General features: G+C 32.4%; 2 protein-coding genes across 5 annotated transcripts; one reads left to right on the plus strand and one right to left on the minus strand.

Annotated features, from left to right (window-relative positions):
• Window positions 1–377: 377 nt before the first annotated feature.
• LOC121120189 (organic cation transporter protein) lies at window positions 378–14,348 on the plus strand. Of its 4 annotated transcripts, none has more exons than XM_071889424.1 (6): window positions 378–523; window positions 11,660–12,026; window positions 12,083–12,380; window positions 12,433–12,855; window positions 13,208–13,453; window positions 13,874–14,348. In XM_071889424.1, the coding sequence occupies exons 2-6, from the start codon at window positions 11,735–11,737 to the stop codon at window positions 14,070–14,072; spliced, it is 1,458 nt and encodes a 485-aa protein (XP_071745525.1). In that variant the 5' UTR covers window positions 378–523; window positions 11,660–11,734; the 3' UTR covers window positions 14,073–14,348. The 4 variants fall into 4 exon arrangements, with proteins under 4 accessions (XP_071745525.1, XP_040570965.1, XP_040570966.1 ...); XM_040715031.2 differs by having other exon boundaries at window positions 476–496; window positions 11,702–12,026; XM_040715032.2 differs by having other exon boundaries at window positions 477–496; window positions 11,709–12,026.
• LOC121120188 (phospholipid-transporting ATPase IF) lies at window positions 14,090–21,771 on the minus strand. The gene is made up of 4 exons (XM_040715030.2): window positions 21,047–21,771; window positions 17,539–17,709; window positions 17,394–17,469; window positions 14,090–17,315 (listed from the first exon to the last, which is right to left on the minus strand). Exons 1-4 carry the CDS (start codon window positions 21,268–21,270, stop codon window positions 14,430–14,432), a joined length of 3,357 nt encoding a protein of 1,118 aa, XP_040570964.1. The 5' UTR covers window positions 21,271–21,771; the 3' UTR covers window positions 14,090–14,429.
• Window positions 21,772–22,059: the final 288 nt, after the last annotated feature.

Below are 22,059 nucleotides of genomic sequence, written 5' to 3' on the forward strand. Positions count from 1 at the left end.
ATTATATAACACTCGACAGGGAAAAAAAGGGGAAAGGAGAACCTTGAATAGTAACACTCCACATAAGGAAGTTATTTTTTGTATTTCAACTGATGTCTTTTAAACTATCATACATATTTCTACTCAGTATCCTTTTTGGGAAGATGCTTCCCTTCTACTTAGACAACATTGCAAATGTGCCATTGCAATATGTAGTGGTAACTTTATGTATATCATAGATGCATATTCATAAATTACGTTCTTACTACCCGTAGAAAATATAATTGTATAGTTGTATGTATAGGTTATATACTTACGCATGCCTGAAAAAAAATATACAAATATTGTATACCACGGAATTTGTAGAACTCCGTGTGTGTGTGTAGGTACATTTATTTTATTTGAAAATAATCGCTCAAAAGGAATTACATATAAGACAACATTCTGTTAACAAAGTTAAAAGAGTATGTGCATCGTACAAAAATCATTTTGAGTGAACAAATATTTGTCTTTCAAGGTAAGTTTTTTTTATTTTTTAATAGAAGTTTGAAAGACGCATGATATTTATTTTAGTTAACATAAGTAATATTTATTTATAGTTAAAAAAATCATAAACATACCCTAATAAAAAGACATCATCGGTCTTGGATGCATCAACAACAAAATTGTAAAAATATTTCCTCTTGTTATTTTAAATATATAAAAAAAACGTACGAATGACCTTGTGACCCTGACAATTTGAGGAATGTTAGGGAGGAGAAATGAAATGGAATGTTAAAACTGTCAAAATCCCTGTGCGTATAATTTTTTTTCTATAAAAATATATCCAGACAGTGTTGTTTTAGTCCTTATGTAGGACTGAAGAATGCAGTCCCGTCCAGTTGAGTCCTGCAAATCAGTCTCAAAAACTTATAAAGTTTGGTCCTTGATGACATCACTCTTTTTTTTTTCTTTTTTGAGTAACTTATAGTACTGACAGTACTGAACAATTACATCTTTTTTTTCATTAACACTAACGAGTATGTCTAGCCATGATATTTTATTAGATTCGCTTCAAGCAGCCATAAAAAGAAGGCAATAAACACTAATCTGACTTCGTATGTAGCAAGAAAATGTGCATGAATTACTCGGATGTCGATTCTTAGATATATCCTGACACGAGTGCAAGAAGGGCATACACTTATGACTAGAAATGGGGAAATTTTATAAACTTGGGCTACAAGAATCGGTTCTGATATCAATTGAGTGTAGTAGTGCTTTAAAAGGATCAGTATCTAGCGCTACTATAGGTAAGAATATCCCAAACAGTACTACTACAAACTCAATAAGAAGTATCAACAAAATATGTAGATCATTGAGAAAGAACATGTTATTAAAATATTTCAAATGTACTAGCGGCATTGGCAAGAGTTATTATTAGGGATCGGGGACTTACAAACTTTAATTTAATAATATAGATTTGCATCATTATTATAGAAAATAACTCACGAAGAAATCCTGAGGGTTACTCTACGTTTTCATGAGCACATTTCCACGTAATTACTTAATACTTTAATGCCCTCTCCTAAAAAATGAAATAATATGATGTAAAATGAAAAGTTCTGAGCGTTTTTGGGTAGATGTCTTTAGTAAGATATATTTCAGGATTAATACATTGTATCAAATAAAAAGTTTCGAGTCTGCTGAAAGGTTAAGCGTACAATTAAAAAAATATTAATTTACAGTTTTGTGCTTGTTGAAGGCAGTTGTGTGTGTTAGTACGTTCTACAATGGAAGGGGAAAAAGTGAAAATTTGATGTATTCTACAGTATCACTACGACCATGGTGAAAAGGTGAAGCAGGCGGTTAAAAAATGTGTACTGCTTATAGACTCAATACAGTATCGAATGCAACGACAAAGCGGTGGTTCCAACAATTATGTTCTGGTGATAAGGCCGTCGAAGATGAGACATGCTCTAGTAGGCCAATCATCAAAAATATCAATAAAATAACGAAAATTATCGAGTTGGAACGGCATGTGAGGAGCCCTTATCACATTGCCCAGAACAGAAAATTGGCCAGAAAACTGTTTGGAACCATTTGCATAAGGCTGATCTAAGAAGAAGCTCGATGTATGGCTAGCACAGAAATTGACACAAAATGACCTTTTGGATCGAATTAATGCTTGTGAATCCATTTTTGAAGCGTTGAGTGACTGGCAATGAAAAATGGGTCCCATACGAGAACAACAGCCGAAAAAGATCATGGTCAAAATACGGTGAAGCGGCAAAAACAATCGCCAAGCCCAGATTAATGGCAAAGAAGGTTATGCTTTGTGTTTTGGTGGTATTGGAAAAGAATCATCCACCATGAGTTGCTCCTATCGGGGAAAACACTCCAATTGGACTTATATTATCAACAACTGAAAGCAGAAAATTGATCAAAAGCGGCCGGAATTGGCCAATAGAAAGGGTGTTATATTCTACCAGGACAACAACAGGGCACATGCATCTTTAATGACGTGTCAGAAATACTGAGAGCTTAGATGGGAGATTCGATCACACCCTCAATATAGTCCAGACCTGGATCGCGCCAAGCGATTATCACCTTTTCAAGTATTTGCAAAAAAAAATAATGATAGTACAAAACTGGCCTCAAAAGAGGCTTGTGGTAATGGGATGATAAAGTTTTTTACATCAACAGATATATTATATCAATAATGCATGTAAAGAAAGAACATTAAATTACTTATTTCATTGAATTCTTCAACTTCAAAATCACTAAAGAATAAATCTGCAAGCTCAGGAATTAGATATTCTTTAATCTCAAATAAGTTTTCCATTTATTGCAAATGTTCTCCCTCTGGTCAATTAGATACAGCACTTATGACTAAGGCACACAACATCACTTTAAGTCATTCTATTTGAAGGCATGGTATAACGATTATAATAATTGCCTATTCAAAAATAAGAAACACAACAATTTGTTTTCAATTGTGAGCTGACTAATTTATAATATGTTTTTTTATATTGAGTTAAATGATAACCATACAGAATTAAACGGATATAAAAATGATTTATAGTGTACACTATAGCTTCGAATAAACTTTTGAAAAAAGTACGACATATGATCAAATTTTGATGTCAAAGAGGCATCATACTCTGAAAGGCCAATTGTCTAAAGTATGGATAACATAATGGAAATCGTCGAGTCTGACCGTCGTGTAAACAATGTATACATTATGTACAGGGTCGTTCAGGTAAATTCAGATCATTTTTAACTTCATTTTGAACAATAAGTAAAGCATTTAACTGCGTTATTTCAATTTTAAAGTGAGAGGCTGAGCGTTAGCTTTGACTTAATTGCACAACTTTTTATTCAAAACAAGTATTTACGATGAAGAACCCCCTGAGGAATACCATCATCGAATTAGCTGCCGCGGGACACATCCCAGTGTACATCAATAATACACTAAGGTGTCCAAAGAACACAGTCTACGATGTCTACAGTCGCTGGAAGAATGAGGAGGTATATAAGAGAAAAGCCCAAAATTCCCAGAGTGAAAATAAACTTATTCCCATATTCCTCGTAGGCCTGAAATGTTGCTTGAAGTAATCATCTTGGACTCTGATTAACGTACTCCCCATAAAGCGACAAATAAGCATGCAACAGTATCCAGGGTCATAAACACTAACTTGAAGATGAAGGCATACCACCTCTACAATAGACATATCCTTACAGAAAAAATAAGGGACAATCGGTCTTCATTTTGAAGAAAATTGCTGGAATATTTGAACCCCCATGGTAACCAAATTATATTTCATTCGGATGAGAAACAATGGCATTTCGATATATCCAACAACATTCAGAAAGACAAATGGTTGGCCAAAGTGAGAACTAATGTCCCTCACGTCTTTAAACCAAGCTTCGAGCCAGCATCATGACCTTTGGTGTCATTAGGAGCAACAGCAGTGGTATGCTTCTCATTTTTTTTTAAGCCAAAGGAGGGATGGGTGCCGAAATGTACCCTGAACTCCTGTCTGACCAGGTGATGCCTTGGATGAAAGTGAAGCCAATGGTGCCCAGTTCTTCTTTTAATAATATTCGGCCCTTCTCACAAGGGCCACAAGACCAAAAACTTTTTGAAAGAGGAGAAGGTGCCATTTTGTTACTACCCGACCTAGCCCTATGACTCCCCCGATATGAATTCCATGGATTACATCTTTTAGAGGGAGTTAAAAAGGAAGGTATTTTCCAATTCACACAACAGCATCTGCTCCTTGAAGGTATCCATCATCAATTACTGGGATAAAGTATCCCACCCCCACGGACGTGGTAAAGGCCTGCAAATCATTTAGGCCTCGTATCAAGCGAATGATTGACGAATATCATTGGACACATTGAATGATTTTTTTGTTTTCTTTTGTATTATTAGAACTTGTAACTAAAATTTCAAACCTCTACTTGCTTCCCCAATTTGTCAAGATACAGTTAATGATAGTCTGGACTTACAAGAAGGACCCTGTATATATTTCCTTCTATAGGAAAGACCGAGACGTTAACCCCCGCATATTGATTTCAAGAGAACTACAAAGCGTGTTGTCCAATTCCATTCATATTTTTGAAACTCAGAGGAAACATGAGATACACGATTGGCTGGTCGATTTTCCTCTTCAAGTTGACTCTTGAATACCTAACAAATATAATCACAAGAAAGATTTAATACCGCCACCAACGACTATTCAGTTATTCTCATCCCTATAGCACTATAACTATTCCCAATAATTTTGAGCAATCACATTTCAGAATTTTTCCCCTCATAAATTTTAATTTAAGCTGGTGTGAAGCAATTATTATTATTTATTTTTTTTTTATAATTTTTTGATGATTTTATTTGATATTTTTAATACACATCTAAAATCAAAGAATAGTTAACTCTACAATTTAACATTCTCGAAAAGACATCAATCCTAATATATGTATGATAACACATTTTACATGTTAATTAAAATATTGATGCAGTGGATTTAGATTATCCTAATGGGATAATTGTCTTAGAACTCAAATCAGTCTGATTTTATTGATAGCCGGTATGACATTGTCTAAGATTTTATACAAAACAAGCTACAAAAAGCCATTTTTTCATAGGGGGAGAGGGTGAACTTTTTTAAAAAGATTTCAAAAAAAAATAAAAATGAAGGAGCAACTTGCCTCCATACACTAATTCAGTTCCTACGATTATATACGATTTTAGTTTTTGACAATAACAATTAGAAATTTTCAAGAAGTCATGAAAGTTAAAACAATTAATATTAGTTGAGAGTGAAAGGGGAAATATAATTTGAAAAAAAAGCTAAGCGATTCATTTTTTGGATTCCTAGGTTTTAGTTTCTTTAAAATTCTTGATCTCACTAAAAAAAAATGGTTGATAATTTATTATTAAAAAATGATCCTTGTTCTTAAGGAGGAAATCATCAGTTATTATCTGCTACCTTTTCCCAATTTTCCCCATTATTCACAAACTACCAATAATGTACTCTTTTACACTTCGTTGGCGAGTATCTAAATCCGGAAAATTTGAAATATAATACGTTCCTCGGACATAACGAAAGTTTTCAAATTCAGCTAATGAAAGGCTATTTCCACTATAACTTAAAACAGAGAGTATGAAAATGGCATGTTCCAAAACAGCGGGCTCAGGCAAGAATGGGGGAGAAGGAAAAGTGATCTTCTTGACTTTGATGTAGATGTTTATCAAATTAGTAATGTAAAGGTCTTTCAAGACTTACTTATTGCTCCCCTTTGAGTAGACCGCAGACCTTAATACCTTTTAATATTTTGGCTAAGACCCCAATTTGTTAGTTAAGATTTGCTTGTTGTGCCATGGGTATATAGTTCAAATTGATCAGCCCCTTAGAGTCAACAAGGTAATTACTATAACTAATCTTGTGGTAAGAGCCTTACTGTGTGTCTTGGAGCCTCGGCATAGTTAGATGGCTTTCATTGTCCTTTCGCCGCCTACAGTTATGTTAGGATTCCAGGATTTGACTTGATGGATTTTTTTGGATCAGCAACAAAGTTTTCCAAAATCCTTTCAAGGGATTCTAGGTATCATACACGTTTCCAGACAAGTCCTTAATTTTTCTTCGCCTTTAAAATAATTCACAAATACATCTATTCTTTTACAAATGTTCTGACACTTTCGTGTAGAATTTTCTTGTTAGTTACTCAATATGAAGTTTTTGATCAGGTTTAAAATCGTCCGGATTTATATAATAGATCCTGTACGTAGGTTTATGTACATTGTACAATATATATGCATTTGATTTTTTCTATACGTCATGTAGAGACACATATTGAAAAGACAGAGGGGGGGGGGGCCATAACACCTTTTTGAATTTTAGTTGCAAAAGCTCTAATTAATTGAATAAGAGCATGTAGCAACTGTAATCTTTTTAATATCAAGAGCCATTTGTACGATAATATTGAAGCCCTCCTTTGGCCCAAATTTGTATTGTTTTCAATACCACAGTAGGTCAAAACTTAAAATTTTACGCTAGCCTATTTTATAGGGTCAAAAATCCAAAAATTAAATTAATTAATTGAAAATTATTATTGTTTAATATGTATAAAAAAATGAAATTAAAAATAAAATGTTTTTTGTTACTTCTTTTTTTATTTGGAAAGTATTTTTTTACTTTTAAAAAATTGCTTAAAAATGAGCCAAAGACACATGGGAGTAGATATTTAGAGTAGCGTTGTTCGCTACACCGATACTCTATTATTATAAATTATTAAAAAATCGATACTAATTTTGGTAGTGGAACAACTACCAAAATATGAATATCATAACCACAATAATTTAGAGTAATTACAGAATACAAAATTATCCCGGGATATATTTACTTTTTTCTACTTTTGGAAAAATTCTAAGAAAATCCCGATTTATTGTAAATGAATTATTTTAATTTATTTATAATATAAAAACTCATTTTTGAAGCGACTGGAGAAGAAACCTGAGTGTGACGCACAAACAAATTTCCAACAGTTTGATTGAATTATGAATTAGCTTCATTTTATCTCTAGTGTTAAAGTGTAGGTATATCGTACATAATATATGTGTTTCGTTATAAAACTTGATTTAATTCCATATTCCATGTTATTATCAATGGTTAACTTTCTATCAAAACAATTGAACTAATATTTATAATGGGTGAGATATGAGGGGTTAAATTTTAATGTACTAAATTTACTTTATAAATATTATCCATTCTGGTCAAAATATGCTAACGCCCCAAAAAAAGCTACCGTTCCATATTCATTTCAGTGTTCCATGATTTAGAGCTATAAATCTAAAGCATTTTTTACCCAGCAATCTTCTTCTTTTTTCTCAAGCTGTTATCCTATCATTATTCTTTCTAGAATTGTATAAAATATGACCTTGAACAGGTGCAATACTTTTGGTAGCAGCATCATGGGAACATCAGCAATGGCATTCCTACCTCCCCCTCCCCCATCTTCTTTGAGCCAAAAGAGAGGTTGGTTTCCTACAGGTGCTCTGAACTCCTACCTGACCATGTAATACCTGGGATGAAGGCTGAGGCCAGTAGTGTCGTGTTCCTGGTTCAACAAGACTGGGCTCCCTCTCACAAGGCCCGTAAGACCCAAAACTTGATGAAAGAAGAGAATATGCTATTTTTGGACTCCCAGACATGGCCCTCTAACTCCCCTGATATGAATTCCATGGATTACTTATTTTATAGGGAGTTAGAGAAGAATGTATCTGTCAATTCACACAACAGCATCATCTACTCCTTGAAGGTCTCAATTACTAATTACTGGGACAAAGTCTCCCCCGGGGATGTGGTAAGCCCTTCATCTCCTTTAGGCCTCGTATCGAGCGAATGATGACGGACACATTGAATGAAATTAACATGAACGACCCTGTACGTGTGAGTGTGATCATTAAAAATTGAGAGTAAAACTCAGAATTGTTGGAAAGCCATCTTCTATTCAATGCAGCAAATCTATATTACTCTAGTACAGCTTGTCAGTTTTTTGACGACTAATACCTCTAGGCAATGCCTGGTACTTCCGCAAGTAAATAATGATCGAAATAATCGCACACCAATTACATTTTGAGCCACAAAAGGAATCCAATTGGACAATTTAAGGTCAAAGGTCATAATATATATAGTTATATCCCCAAATCGAGGTAATATAAGTACAAGTTCGGAGTAAAACTTTTTTACATATTTTTACTTCTTAGAAATTCTTTGTTTGTTGAAATTGTTCAAGAAAATTTTGAGTGTAACACATTTTTTTTCTAAAATTAAAAACAAATAATAATAGAGGGACTGGCAGGACATTGACCCCTCAATTTACGATCTTTTTTAATTTGTCAAAATTGACAAAAGGTCCAACATCCCCCCCCCAAAAAAAAAAAAAAAAAATCCAAGTCACCCACCCTGCCAATTTCTAAAAATTACAATTGATAAAATAAATTTTCTTCCTTATTTAATGTAAATATTATTTACATTAAATAAAAGAAGGCGATTCCTCTGCCTGGAGAGCTTTTCACTTAGTTTATAGCTAAGTGACAAAAGTATCCACATAGATATCTTCATTTCATTTCTCAACAATTTTTCCAAAAAGGAATTAAAAATGGCCAAAAATTATTATAAGGATAATTTAAAAAATAATAATGTATGGCCGCGAAAAAATTAATAGTTGACCTACAAAATATTCAAGAGCTAATTCAAATGCAAACAATCAACGTTCAGAATGCTGATGAAAAAAGGAAAATGAGTCGAAAAACAAAGATCATTAACATAATACTGAGTAACTTTTTATGTAAGTGAGGATTAAGTTATAGTTAGAGATGGGATTTATGAAAGAGCGCGAACAGAATGCCGGAGCGAAACATTATTTATATTTGAATTAAGAGGAGAACATTTTACATTTAAAATAGTTGAGCAACACGTTAAGCTAAGGGGCACTAAAGCATTGAACCAAGTAGCGCATCGAGCACCGTTAGCCTAAGGAGATAGTATGCTCAATATTTGTCATAATATTTTGGCAAGATGTTGCTTTTCTATGACGTCATTTATTTATTTATTGTGCGTAGTATTAATAATTTTGAATAAGTTATAATAAGTATATAATTTTTTCTTGTCTTAAATATTTTATATTTACATATTATTATAAAGCAAATTTGAAACAAATTACTCCAAAATAATGAGTCATTGTAATGCCCCAGGATGCAAAAATAGAATCGAGTCAAATTTCCAAAAGCTTCAAGGAAACGTTCGCTTTTTTAAATTTCCCATTCCCAAAAATCAAAAAGAAGTCGCAAGAAGAAAAAAATGGATATCAAATCTTAAATATTTTCAAACTGGAAACCTGCCGACCATTCTGTATGTGACAATCATTTTGAATCATAATTCCTTTCCCATAATTGTTCAAGCAAAGAGTATATGAATAATAAAGTAAATAAAAGTGGAAACAGTAGAGTACTTGACTCATTCACGAGAGAACAGGATATGATTCTCCAACAAAATTCTCCACACAAAAAAAAGTAAATTTTGACCAAGATATTCTTCTTGGCTAATAATGACGTTAGCCTTCGATGTACTACTTGGTTTAATGCTTTAGGGGACACTCTATACGTGGAGAGTGCACTACATTTGAACGTTTATTGTCAAAAAATGGTTACAAATATAATTTTCAAAGTATGCACCTTCACTAGCCGCATAATCTTTCCCATCTTTCAGGCAATTTATGGATGCCTTTCCAAAAAAAAATTGTTCGTCTTTGGCTGCAAACCAGCCATTGATCCAATTTTTTGGCTTCAGTGTGATAATCGAAGAGTTAATCATTGAATGCGTGGCCCATCGATGCAAACAAGTGATAATGTCATTTTCAATTTCATTTCTCATGTCAAAATCACCCCTATAATAATTTTCAAACAACCTGAAGCACTGTGCTCTACTTAGAGCATGTTCCCCGTAAGCTTCCACAAGCATTTGATGTGTTTTTCTTCAATCGGTAACAGAAAATCAATTATGTCTGCACATCCTAGTTTGTAGACACAAAATTGGACATTTTTACGAGCGAAAAAAGTGCGTTGTTGAATGAAACTATACAAACAATGATTTAAATATTGTTGACACATGCAGAAATAAGCATTTAGATTGTTGGACTGGTGTATAATGTCTAACGGGCGACATCTAAGGACCAATATCGGAAAGACTCATTTCATAGGCGCATACATTGTATATTCAAAAAATATATAGGTTGATATAAACAATCATCTTTAGTATATCTACGTATAATCTTTTATACAATCAAACACTACGTAGATATACTAGAAATGATTGTTCATGTCAACTTGTGTATTTGTTTTCTGAAAAGAAGTGCACTCTGCATGGAAATAGTGCTCCTTGGTTAAGCACTTGTCTAACAAGTAGTATGCACGTAATTGGAGGTGCATACGAATGAAAGACTGGGGATAGTTGCATTTTCAAGAACAGCATAAAAGCTATTCCTACACATTTTAAATTACAATTGTATAATATAATGCAGATTATCGTATCAACTTTTCGAGATATTGGATATAAGCTGATGGTAAAAGTATTTTTTTAAAGGATCCATATGTTTGTAACAACGTAGTCCGTTTTCATTGTCTCAGCTGCAACTCATATCATTGTAATTGTTGAATCTTTTAAGATCAGTTCAAATTCAAAACTCACTCATTTTAACACTTAGTACAAAAGAGACCATTTCAAATCGTGTTTATTCCTTTCTATTATTTAATATATGTTTATGATCCGCAAACATGTTTATTACTTAGAGAATAACCTTGAGGATTTGTTACAGAGTTATAACTGTAAGTCCTAGTTGGACTGAAAGTAGAATTGAGGATTGACATAGGAGTAATTCTGGCCAATGTCCTTGTTTATTTCCTTCTGTCCCTCATCAAAGCTGATTGTAGCTGATTTAATGAAATGTCATGAGAGCTAAGCTGATCTCCTCCAAGCCCTTCTTCATATTTTCAAGGTTACCATATTGAATATTCAAAAGTTTAATAGAAAGAAGTTTTGGCTATTTTTATTAGTTTTTAATTTAAACTCGATTTTTTAATGTTGCAACTGTTCCTTGCTTCAGGAACGGCTGTTACTTTTGATGAGTAGCACTCAAATACAATTTGTGGAACAAATTCCTACAGAATATATGTTGGACGAAAGTACGACATTATTATATGATATTTGAAATAAGTAACATACGATTAAATGCTATATTCAATTGTAAGTACTATAGTTAGACGCATGCATAAAATTTATAGATTGGAAATCGTCTAAAAACAACATCACATTTCAAATGGAATAATCCTAAAGTAATAATCGTACTTCTTTATCAAAAGCATAGTCCATTTATATTTCTTGGGGGCATAACATCTATTGTTTATGTCCTTTCCAATAAGATGTATGTGCATATATAGTTTTTATGTTTTATTGGAGAACAAAATTTATTCAGGTTGAATTTGAACTCCAAATAGACAAGTCCCTTATTTCTCAGATCCTACAGTATATACTCTCTAAATGTATTCAATAATTAAATAACAGAGGTAAGTATATTGCGTACATTTTTTGGCATGCCTGAATCAAACAAGCTCTGATAAATTGACACAAAAGCAAAAAAGTTAAAAAATACATCTAGGAATATTAATGTCTTAATTCTTTAGTTTTCAGTCTGTACATTTTAAATAATTCACAAGATGTCTTCTAAAAGTGAAGACTCTATTGGAATCATTATAGGAAACATAGGAAAATGGCAGATTCAAAGAATTATTGCAAATTTGTTAATATCATTGCCTGGGATAGCACAAATATTTGTTGGTGCCGTGTTCTCTATGCAAATTCCCGATTTCCGTTGTATGGACAACTCAAGTTCTTCCTATAGCAAAAATTGTTCAAAAGAATGCACCAAATACGAGTATGACACTTCGTTTTGGACCGAAACTGTTCCTATGAAATTTGACATGATTTGTGGAAGCGATTATCTCATATGTACGTAAGAAAATTTGATTTATTTTGAGCAATAAGTCACGTTTGTAATTCATCAGTAATGACCAAAATGACCCTTTTTATTGGATTTGCTATTGGAACATTTTCAGCAGGATTGATAGCTGATAAATTCGGAAGGAAAACATCGATTTTGATCATGTCTCATTTGTTTTTCGCTTCAGGACTCGTACTGACCATTGTAAATTCATACATATTTTTTTTATTCGTATTATTGAGTATGGCTATTTCTGCAATTGGTATTTATACTTCAGCAATTGTTTGGAATCTGGAATGTGTTAGTGGTAAATGGAAAATGATTGTTGGGATGATGATGGCCCTCATTTGGCCATTTGGAAGGTAAAATAATTATAACTTTTTATCATAGATTTATAAAATATATATATTACAGGCTTCTTTCTGTGGCTTTAGCCTGGAATATTCGTGAATGGAGGTTAATGATTCAAATTTTGAGTGGAGTACATTTTGTAACACCAATTATTATGTACTGGGTACCAGAGAGTCCTCGGTGGCTTTTAGCATCAAGTAAAGAGAGTAATAAAAAAAAAGCAGAAGAAATTCTTAGAAAAGTTGTTAAGATTAATAAGGGGAACATGGAATTATTCGAACAGAATATACAAAATCAAATCGAATCATCTCGTAGAAAGGATACAAGCTACCATCCATATTATAAAGTTTTTAAGTCAAAAACTCTAAGAAATAGAAGCTTCATATTATTCATAAATTGGTTTACTAATAGTCTTGTTCTTTATGGCCTTAATCTTAATTGGAAGTCACTTACTGGAAATCTCTTCACCAATTTTTCAATTGCAGCGTAATAATAGTTTCTATAAATTCAACTTATATATACTAAAATATGTAGTTTAGATAAGTAAATTTAATCTAAATTACTTGTAATATTATCAGCAAAGCAAAATTCAAATCACGAATCAACTAGCTGATTACTAGACCTTTTATAAGTATTTCTTTGATAACAAATAACATTTTTTACATGAAGAAAAAAAAACACAAAAGTAAAATTTATCTATTAAAGTAATATTTCATAAATTAAAAATCATACAAGCTTTGCTTAATATAATCTTAATGTATGTTTTCCAGAGCGTATTTCCATTTTAAATAGAAGAACTTACCTATACCGAATATGTTATAATATTTTTTCTTAATAGAGCTTTAGATATCGTTGCAAGGATACTGTCAATATTTATTCTACACCAATTTAGCTATAAGAAAGTATACACACTATCAATGTTCATGGTTGCATTAAGCTTTCTCCTGACGTTTGGTTTTAGCCTTGGAGATTATGAAAATAATTACCCAGTTGTCATTCTCTCCATGTTTGGAACATTTTTTATATCGATGACTTTTTCTATAATTTGGATTTATACTACAGAAATATTCCCAACGAATTACAGGTGACAAATACTTTATTTACCTTGACCTATTACATACTATTTGTTGAAATTATTCACTCTACTTTTGTTCAGTACGTAGAGTGACTCATAATTATTGTGGAGATAAAAATGAAACGAAAACATAATTGACATCATTTTAACACTTGTTAAAAACTCATATACGCTACACATATTACTTCCATCCAAATATAAATCATCAAATTGATTGTATGAAGAGAACTATTTCCCTTGTTTATGAAGCATAACTTGTAATTATGAGTCTATATGTGGAAAGTAGAAACATTTATAATGCTTTAATCAATAAAAAATATATAATACATTTCCATATTAATTCATTATTATCAAAATTTACATTTTTTTTAAATTTTAAATAAGTTATTTTACTCCATGTAAAACTTTAATATTATACACTTTTTATAGAAATGGAGCACTTGGCGCCTCTTCCTTTGTTGCAAGAATCGGAGGTATATTAGCAACTACGATGGGCCCCTTATCTAAAGTAAATGAAAATATTCCGAAGGCAATATTTTCTGTAACAACTTTGACATCTGCTGGCTTGGCACTTCTACTTCCCGAAACAGGAGATTCGCTTCCTGATGCTATTGAAGATTGTGAATAAAATATTTCAATATGAAATTTGATTTGAACAAAATAAAATGTTATAATTTATTGGGAAAAAATTGTATAAAGCACAATAAATGTTTAATTTATTAATAACTAAAAATTGATTTACACGATGAATTTATATAAAAAAATATATATATTTTTTTAATATTATGAACAATGAACATCAGCCTTTTTTTTCAGAAAAGCATTTTCGTACATTTTAAGCTCTTAATAAATAATGTATATATTTTGATTGTAAAACGAAATATAGGATGAAAATGTTTAAAAATTACGTAAAGACGTGTGTTGTTTGTATAAAAATAATTATAAAAAAAAATGAATACTGATGTATGAATATAATTATAATGCACTAATGTTTTATATCCTCACGACTAATCACAAAGGCCATGTTTGTAAAAGCAGTTGTGTCCTCCCAACGTTGACTATTGAGGTCAAAGCTCTTTTTTCCGAATTTTGACTTCAACATCTTAAATACAGTTTCAAAATCCTTTGCACTTTTTTTGGATGTCAAAACAAATAAGTCTAGTGAAATACAAACCACGACAAGGAGCAACCATCCAAACCAGATTTGATACCTTGACATTAATATGTATATCTCCCAATACGTTAATCTATCAACAGGAAGCCAATAATCCGTAACGATTCCGTAAAAGGAGGATGGGATGCGAAGTGAATGAAATATAAATGTAAATATGACAAACCCTGCCAAGGATACAAATACGCTTCCAATGAGATACATATTCCAGTACCGTGATTGAACTAATAGACGGACGCTCACTACAATAAGGGAAGTTTGGTATATTCCAAGGCCAAAACTTACTCGAGACAAATCTACATCTTCACAAAGGAGATAAAATCCAAAGAAGATCACAATTGCGTGCCAAACACCAGCCGAGAACCATATTATAAAGTTTTTAAAATCTAATAAGGCGTTATTTGCGATTTTTTTGTACAAATCCGGACGTTGTAAAAGATCATCTGCTGATATGTTTTGTTCTATAAGACCATAAACAAATATCGGTAAGCTCGTGAATACAATATTATACAATGTTAAGTTGACTCCATTATAAAGAGTTTGTGCTGAAAAGTTGTTGAAGAATGCATAAATTAATTGAGGTGTAAATCCAACCACATTTTTATAGAAGAAGTAGTGAACTAGAATAGCCACTCGTACGTAATACCAATGACCATGAACTAAAAGTACTCTTTGAAGATGTCTAAATTTACCAAAGGCAAAGTCTGATGATCGTACGGCTGCACGTCCTTCTTTGCCCATTATGCCAAATCCAACATGAGCTTCTTGAATCATAGAAACGTCGTTACCTCCATCACCAATTGATGCAGTAATGGGAGATTCTGGAGAGTTTTTGATTAATTTGACGATTTCTGCTTTTTGAAGAGGAGACATTCGGCAGCAAATGACGGATCTACATCGCAAAGCAAGATTAAGAAAAGGTTCAATTGTATCCTTAAATGCAAATAAGGATCTAACAGCTTTCCCATCAATCACCAAACAATTACGATCGTCTCCAACTCTAGTTTTATAAAGGTAGTCTGTAATTGCATCGGATACTTGACTTCCTTCTTTACATAAGTCAAGTAAATGCATTGTGGATGGGTCATAGTGTCCACATGATTGTGAAATATTCAGAGCAGTCTCTCTTTTGTCTCCAGTAAGAATCCAAATTTTAATTCCAGCTTGACCAAGTCGAATAAGTGTCTCTTTCACTCCATCTTGTAATTTATCCTCAATAGCAACAGCTCCCAACACATGTAAATCTTTTTCAATTTCTCGATAAACATCTTTTAACTTTTCCGATCTATTCACTAATGAAATTGACGCCTCCTTTAGTTTCACCAAATATTGATCTAGTTCAGACTCCGTCAATTGCTTTTCACAAACAACCAATGTTCTGAGGCCCACAGTACCATATATATCTACATGCTCCTTTGTTATTTCAATTTCTCCTGAGATACAATTTGGCAAAACTGATGATTCTGCTCCCTTGCAAATTAATCGAATATTCCCCTCTTCATCTTGAACAATCACAGACATACACTTTCGATCCGAGTCAAATTCTAGGATTCTCATTCTCTTAAACAATTGTTCTTTAGGACGATCCTTTATAACTAACTGTAAAATTTCTTCTTCAGATTGTTCATCTCCAGTATCAAAAGTACCCATAAACGTTGTGCCATATTTTCGACAGATATCTACTAAAGCTTTTTCATCAGGACTTGAAGCTTCATAGTGAAGATCAGAGTCATTAATTGATACTTCAACAGTATGGCAAAGGGCCAGGCTTTGTAAAAAATGATTTATTGACTTTTCCGATGATTTTGTTTCATTCAACGAGAGGAGACTAGTTGCAGAATCCGCAAACCTCAATCCATCAATAGAACATTCCTTGAAGAGCATCACATTTTCTGTGAGTGTTCCTGTTTTATCTGAAAAAAGATATTCCACTTGCCCCAATTCTTCATTTAAATCAGAAGAATTGCAGATCGGTGGATTTCCTGTATCGGGATCTATAAGTTTCTCATCCCATAACAAGAAGAAACTGCCAACAAATTTCTGGAATTCTAGGGTGACATATAAGGATATAGGCACCACATAGTTGAACAAAACTAAGAAGGAAAGTGAATCTTGTATAACTTGATAAATATTAACAACCACAGATGGCCCCAAATACCAAGGAACAGGTCCTACTAGTTCTAAATCTAATCCTTGAGTGAATCTTAAAATAGATGCTAGAAATACCTCAGCTAGTAGCAGAACCACAAAAAATAATAAATATCGATTCAGAGACAGTTCAACGGTAGAAAATTTAATTGGAGTCATTTTCGAGTTTTTCGACATTTTTGTATCTTGACCTGTGTAGACGACACAGCCAAAAACGTATGCTGTATGTTTTAAGGATGTTCCCCTTAGTAGAAGATTTTCTTGACTTAGTGGCTCTTTTGTATTCCCAGGAACTAATATTCTACCAACAAATTTTTGAAGATCCGAGTTTGGATTCTCACATTCAATACGACATGAAAAGTCTGATAAATCTTCAGCCTTCTTTAAATTTTGTGTGGGTTTTGGTGATAACACAGTTTTAAGATTTGTTTCCCCGTCTAAATTAGCAGTCATTATATAGGCTCTTCCACGAGGATCCGATGAGGAGAGCAATATCAAATCCGCTGGAAAATCATCTCCTTCATGGATTTGTAGTACATCACCGACTTCTATCTAAATAATTTATATATATATATAAGTATAAATTAAATAATGATGACAAAGATATCATAATGATAATAATATATGTACCTTAGAGGATGGAATACGCTGAACAATACCATGCTTCAATCGGGTGACGGGTCTATTATTGATGATAGAATCGTTTCTATTAAAAAGATTAACAACTTTAGAATCCTATTTTGAGGGATTTTAAGGGAAAAATTAATATTTTTACTTGTGACGTTTGTAATCCTCATAGCCTTGCTTCATCATGGTGACAAGAACAACAAACACCAAGGGCGAAATGGATGTCAAGGGTGAAACTGGACTGTCAATTATGAGCTGAATGAGAGCCACGATGAGAAAGTAGAAATTTGCAAATCTTCTGAATTGAAAAAATAAATTGCTGTAAGTACAAAGAGATTTCTAATTAGCAACTACCTGATTAATTACAAATTGTACATAAATGATTGATCTGTTCTACTTAATTCATAATTTTTTCGAGATGGTTCGTTTACTTTTATAAAAGAAAATACTTTGTTTCTTAATTTATGGATGAACAATTTAAATTAAATCATCAATTAAAACTTGTTACATCTGATTTTCAAGAAATATTTTGCTATTTTTAGTTACATAATAATAATAGTCGAGTTATATAGCAATGAGCAGACATTCATAATTATTCATTACGCTAGAAAATATTGAATTGTTTAATTCTGTGGTTGTTAGCTCAAGTCATTAATAATTAATACATTAATTTATACATATTAGTACATATTAATATGTACATTAGTACATGGTTCATAAAATTATTTATTCGGAAATGTTGGAGGGAAATCGTTCAAAAATGCTGATTCAATGAAATATGCACTTTTTAACTTTAAAAACCCTTTTCAAAAAAGTTTCTTTTTATATAAGAAATCCTAATTTCAGGGGGATACTATATTTAATATTTTATTCATCTAAAATAGTTTTTTATTATAAATTACTCTTTGTTGACTTATTGGATTTTTGGTAAAAATAATATTTTTCAAAAACTCACACACTTTTAACCAGTGATTCTGAACTTTTTCATCGCTACGGGAAATCTATAGCATATTTTAATATCCTGTGACAAATAAAATATATTCAACCAATGTTTATGATTTATATAATATTTAGCTAAGCAGAGGGACTCCAATGAGCCCCAGTTGGGAATCACTTCTCTAAACATAGATTAATATGGCTCTAACTATATATATATCCCTTCTTTTTGTAGAGAAAATAACATTTTCCAACTTTGTGTCCCCTCTCCAATATTTTTAAAGAAACTCAATATAAGAACCTCTCAAATGTACATAATTCCAAACTATAAAATGATATCTTTGTCCATTGGTCTAATAACCTGTTTGTATTGTTGTGGGACTCAACTACTCTTTTTAACCCATATCATACATTTGACTACGTAATTGTTTCCTGATCAAGTTATGTAATATCACATAGAACAAGTGTTGATTATATATAGGTATACCTAAAGAGACTAAAAACCTCCTTTTTAGTCTCTTTATATGATGTAAAAAAAATTATTTACTTATTAATACATTTTTTTTTTTTTTTTTTTTTTTTTTTTTTTTTTTTTTTTGAAAAGGATCCTATTATTTTTTGAAAGGTAATCGGGTTAAGTAAAAATCAGGTATTGGTTCACCCAAGGACATACTATCTTATGTCTATACTCGTATATGTACAAGGTATATACAACTTGTGGGCAATCACATTAATCAAACATAAAAACGGATGTAGAAAGAGATGAATTTAGTTTTTATATATTATAGGGCAGTGTATTTAATTTACTCTTATTATTCCATGACTAGTAGGATAAAAAATACAGGGTCGTTCATATAAATCCGGAGCACCTTTAACTGCATCCTCATCAATGAGGGTAGCAAGAAATTTTTGAAATTTTATTAACAAGTTATAATTATACAAAAGAAAAAAAATCATTCAATGTGTCCGTGATTTTAGCCAATCATTCGTTTGATTCGAGCCCTAAAGTATTTACAGGCCTTGGCCAAGTCCGCGGTGGAGATTTTATCCCAGTATCCCAGTGATGATGAAGGCCTTCAAGGAGGTGATGCTGTTGTATGAATTGACAGAGACATTCTTCTCTGACTCATCATTAAATAAGAAATCCATGGTATTCGTATCGGGGGAGTTAGAAGGCCAGGTCTGGGAGTCCAAAAATAGCACCTTCTCTTCTTTCAACAAGTTTTGGGTCTTACAGGACTTGTGAGAAGGGCCGAATATTGTTGAAAGAATAACTGGACATCATTGGATTCTGCTTGCATCCAAAGCATCACTTGGCCAAACAGGAGTTCAGAGTACAGTACCTGTTGGGGCACACCCTATCCTTTGGGTCAAAGAAAAAGAGGGGAGAATGACACTGCCGTTGTTCCTAATGACACCAAGGGTCATAATGCTGGCTGGAAACTTGTTTTTAAAGACGTGAGGGACATTAGCTCTCTCTGTGGCCAACCATCTGTTGTGGGATCTGGCGACAGTACATTGTTTCTCGTCCGAATAAAAGATGATTCGGTTACCATGGGACTACAAATCTTCCAGCATTTTTCTTCATTGGGAAGCCTGGGTGGCCTTCATTTAGTCTGTAAGGATATGTGTTTAGAGGCGGTATGACTTCATCTTCAGGTCAGTGTTTATGTTTATACTGTTTTGAGACTGTTCCTCGGCTTACTTTGTATTTTTTGGCAAGAACGTTAATTGGAGTCCCAGGAGATGCCTTCATGGACTGTTACAGGCCTACGAGGAATCTGGGAGTGTGTTTTTATCACTCCGAGACTTGTGGGCTTTTCTCTTATATGCCCTCCTCCTTCCAGTGGTAGTAGACGTCGTAGACTGTGCTCTTTGTATACCAGAGGATATTCTTTATGTTAGCTGGGATGTGTTTTGTGCAAGGAAATTAGATGATGGTATTCCTACGGTCTCCTTCATCGTAACGAAATACTTGTTATGAATTAAAAGTTACGCACTAACTTAAAGCTAATGTTTAAACTCTTAATTTAAAATTGAAATATTTGAGTTAAATGCTTTTTTTATTGTTCAGGATGTAGTTAAAGATGGTCCAGATTTACCTGAACAATCCTGTATAAATTGCCATTAACCTCATTTTGTTGAAAAATAATGATTATGATATATTATGATCTCAATATTTCCATATTATTAAAACCTAATATTTTGAGCATTAATTCCTAACTAAGGATGTGTTCTTTTAAACCACATTAATTTTATTCCATTTTTTTTTATTTTTTTAAGAAGAATAAAAATATTTTCCCAATATTCAACGCACTTTAGATCTTGTAGAAAATTCTATTGGCTAATCTTATTTGTTTTATTTTTATGTAATTAACCTTATCTATCTATTAAGGCAAATAATGAATAACAGCCTAACAATGACTCAACCCCTTATAACATATAGGAAAACCCTTATTTCATAATGATTAGCAAGTAATTTCCAAAGAGGCGTTGCATATTTTTAAAACTCAACCACTTTACGGCTAAAAAAAAAAATCCTGAATGGATGTAAGAATTATGTTTGAGGATATAACTATTTATTTTATGTTTATCTAAAAAGTTAAAGTAGTCAAATAAATGCTCAATTCCATTAAAAAAAATATTAGTGTGGGATATGAAATTTCCTCAATCAGTTTAGTTAAACAGAATATTAAAAATTAAGTGTTTATCTCTCTTACCATGGTAAAAATGTCAGTATGGTGTATTTGGAAGATTTGATGCTATTGTCCACAAACACTGTTTGAACAGAGTCGTCAACTTCCTCTTCCAGAAGAGGTGGAGGAGCATCTCCAACATTTATTATCCTATTCCCATATCTTCCTGCATTTCTTTTCGTTGTAAGAAATCGGAATCGATTTCTAGAATATCGCTTACTCCCATAATTATTAGTATTTCCAGTCATGTCCTCAACTCAAATACATTATTGTATCATGGAACAAAATGATTCATTTCATGTAACAACAAATAGTGTGACTCTATTCTGAATAGGTGAAGTATACATTGAACGGTGATTATTACTAAAAACTAATGTCAATATTTTTTTTTATTTTTTTTTTGCTCTTCAAGTGTTTTATCGAGAGAATATTATAACTATTATCATGAATGTCGATTATGTATATATATTTGATAGAAACAAAGTTACACACATCACATGCTTTTCTCTCACAATTTGGAAAAATAAATTTCATTCGTTACGTATTATTTCACAAGTTCCCTGATTGATCAGGTTGTATCTTTTACACAAGTCCACAAGTAGTGTTGATTCCATTTTAGCATTATCTCTTAACCTTATCAAATTAAGTTACACATTATTATGTATAAATCAGACTGAGCCTTGTAAATATAAATCCCTCCCCCCTCTACAACTCAATCCTTCTGCTTATATCAGCGGGTATTCCCAACTAAGACATGGTTTTCCTTTGAGCCAAGTTACGCGCAAGATTTTGTGCTCCTTGTAATTTCAATGTGTGTATGTGTATTTATATTTTAAACATCTTTACAACCATGCACTGTTATGTAATCTTACTACGTAAAAAAAGATAAATGATAACACATTGGGCCCCAGAGTTATAAATATCCGATAGAGATCAAAAATGTATGTCATATGCAGTTGTAGTTCTAAAGGTCAACGCTAAGGTTTCAATATACATATATGTATATATATTTAAAATAAAACCTGTTTACATTTACT

This window comes from Lepeophtheirus salmonis, chromosome 6, assembly GCF_016086655.4.
Source record: "Lepeophtheirus salmonis chromosome 6, UVic_Lsal_1.4, whole genome shotgun sequence".
Taxonomy (NCBI): Eukaryota; Metazoa; Arthropoda; class Copepoda; order Siphonostomatoida; family Caligidae; genus Lepeophtheirus; species Lepeophtheirus salmonis.

Coding starts and splice junctions, on each gene's coding strand:
- LOC121120188 (XM_040715030.2), bottom strand. CDS start 21,270: ATGACTGGAAATACTAATAATTATGGGAGTAAGCGATATTCTAGAAAT. Junction 17,710..21,046: donor ATACTGACATTTTTACCATG/GTAAGAGAGATA, acceptor TTGTACTTACAG/CAATTTATTTTTTCAATTCA. Junction 17,316..17,393: donor AGCGTATTCCATCCTCTAAG/GTACATATATTA, acceptor TAAATTATTTAG/ATAGAAGTCGGTGATGTACT.
- LOC121120189 (XM_071889424.1), top strand. CDS start 11,735: ATGTCTTCTAAAAGTGAAGACTCTATTGGAATCATTATAGGAAACATA. Junction 12,027..12,082: donor TGGAAGCGATTATCTCATAT/GTACGTAAGAAA, acceptor GTAATTCATCAG/TAATGACCAAAATGACCCTT. Junction 12,381..12,432: donor CTCATTTGGCCATTTGGAAG/GTAAAATAATTA, acceptor TATATATTACAG/GCTTCTTTCTGTGGCTTTAG.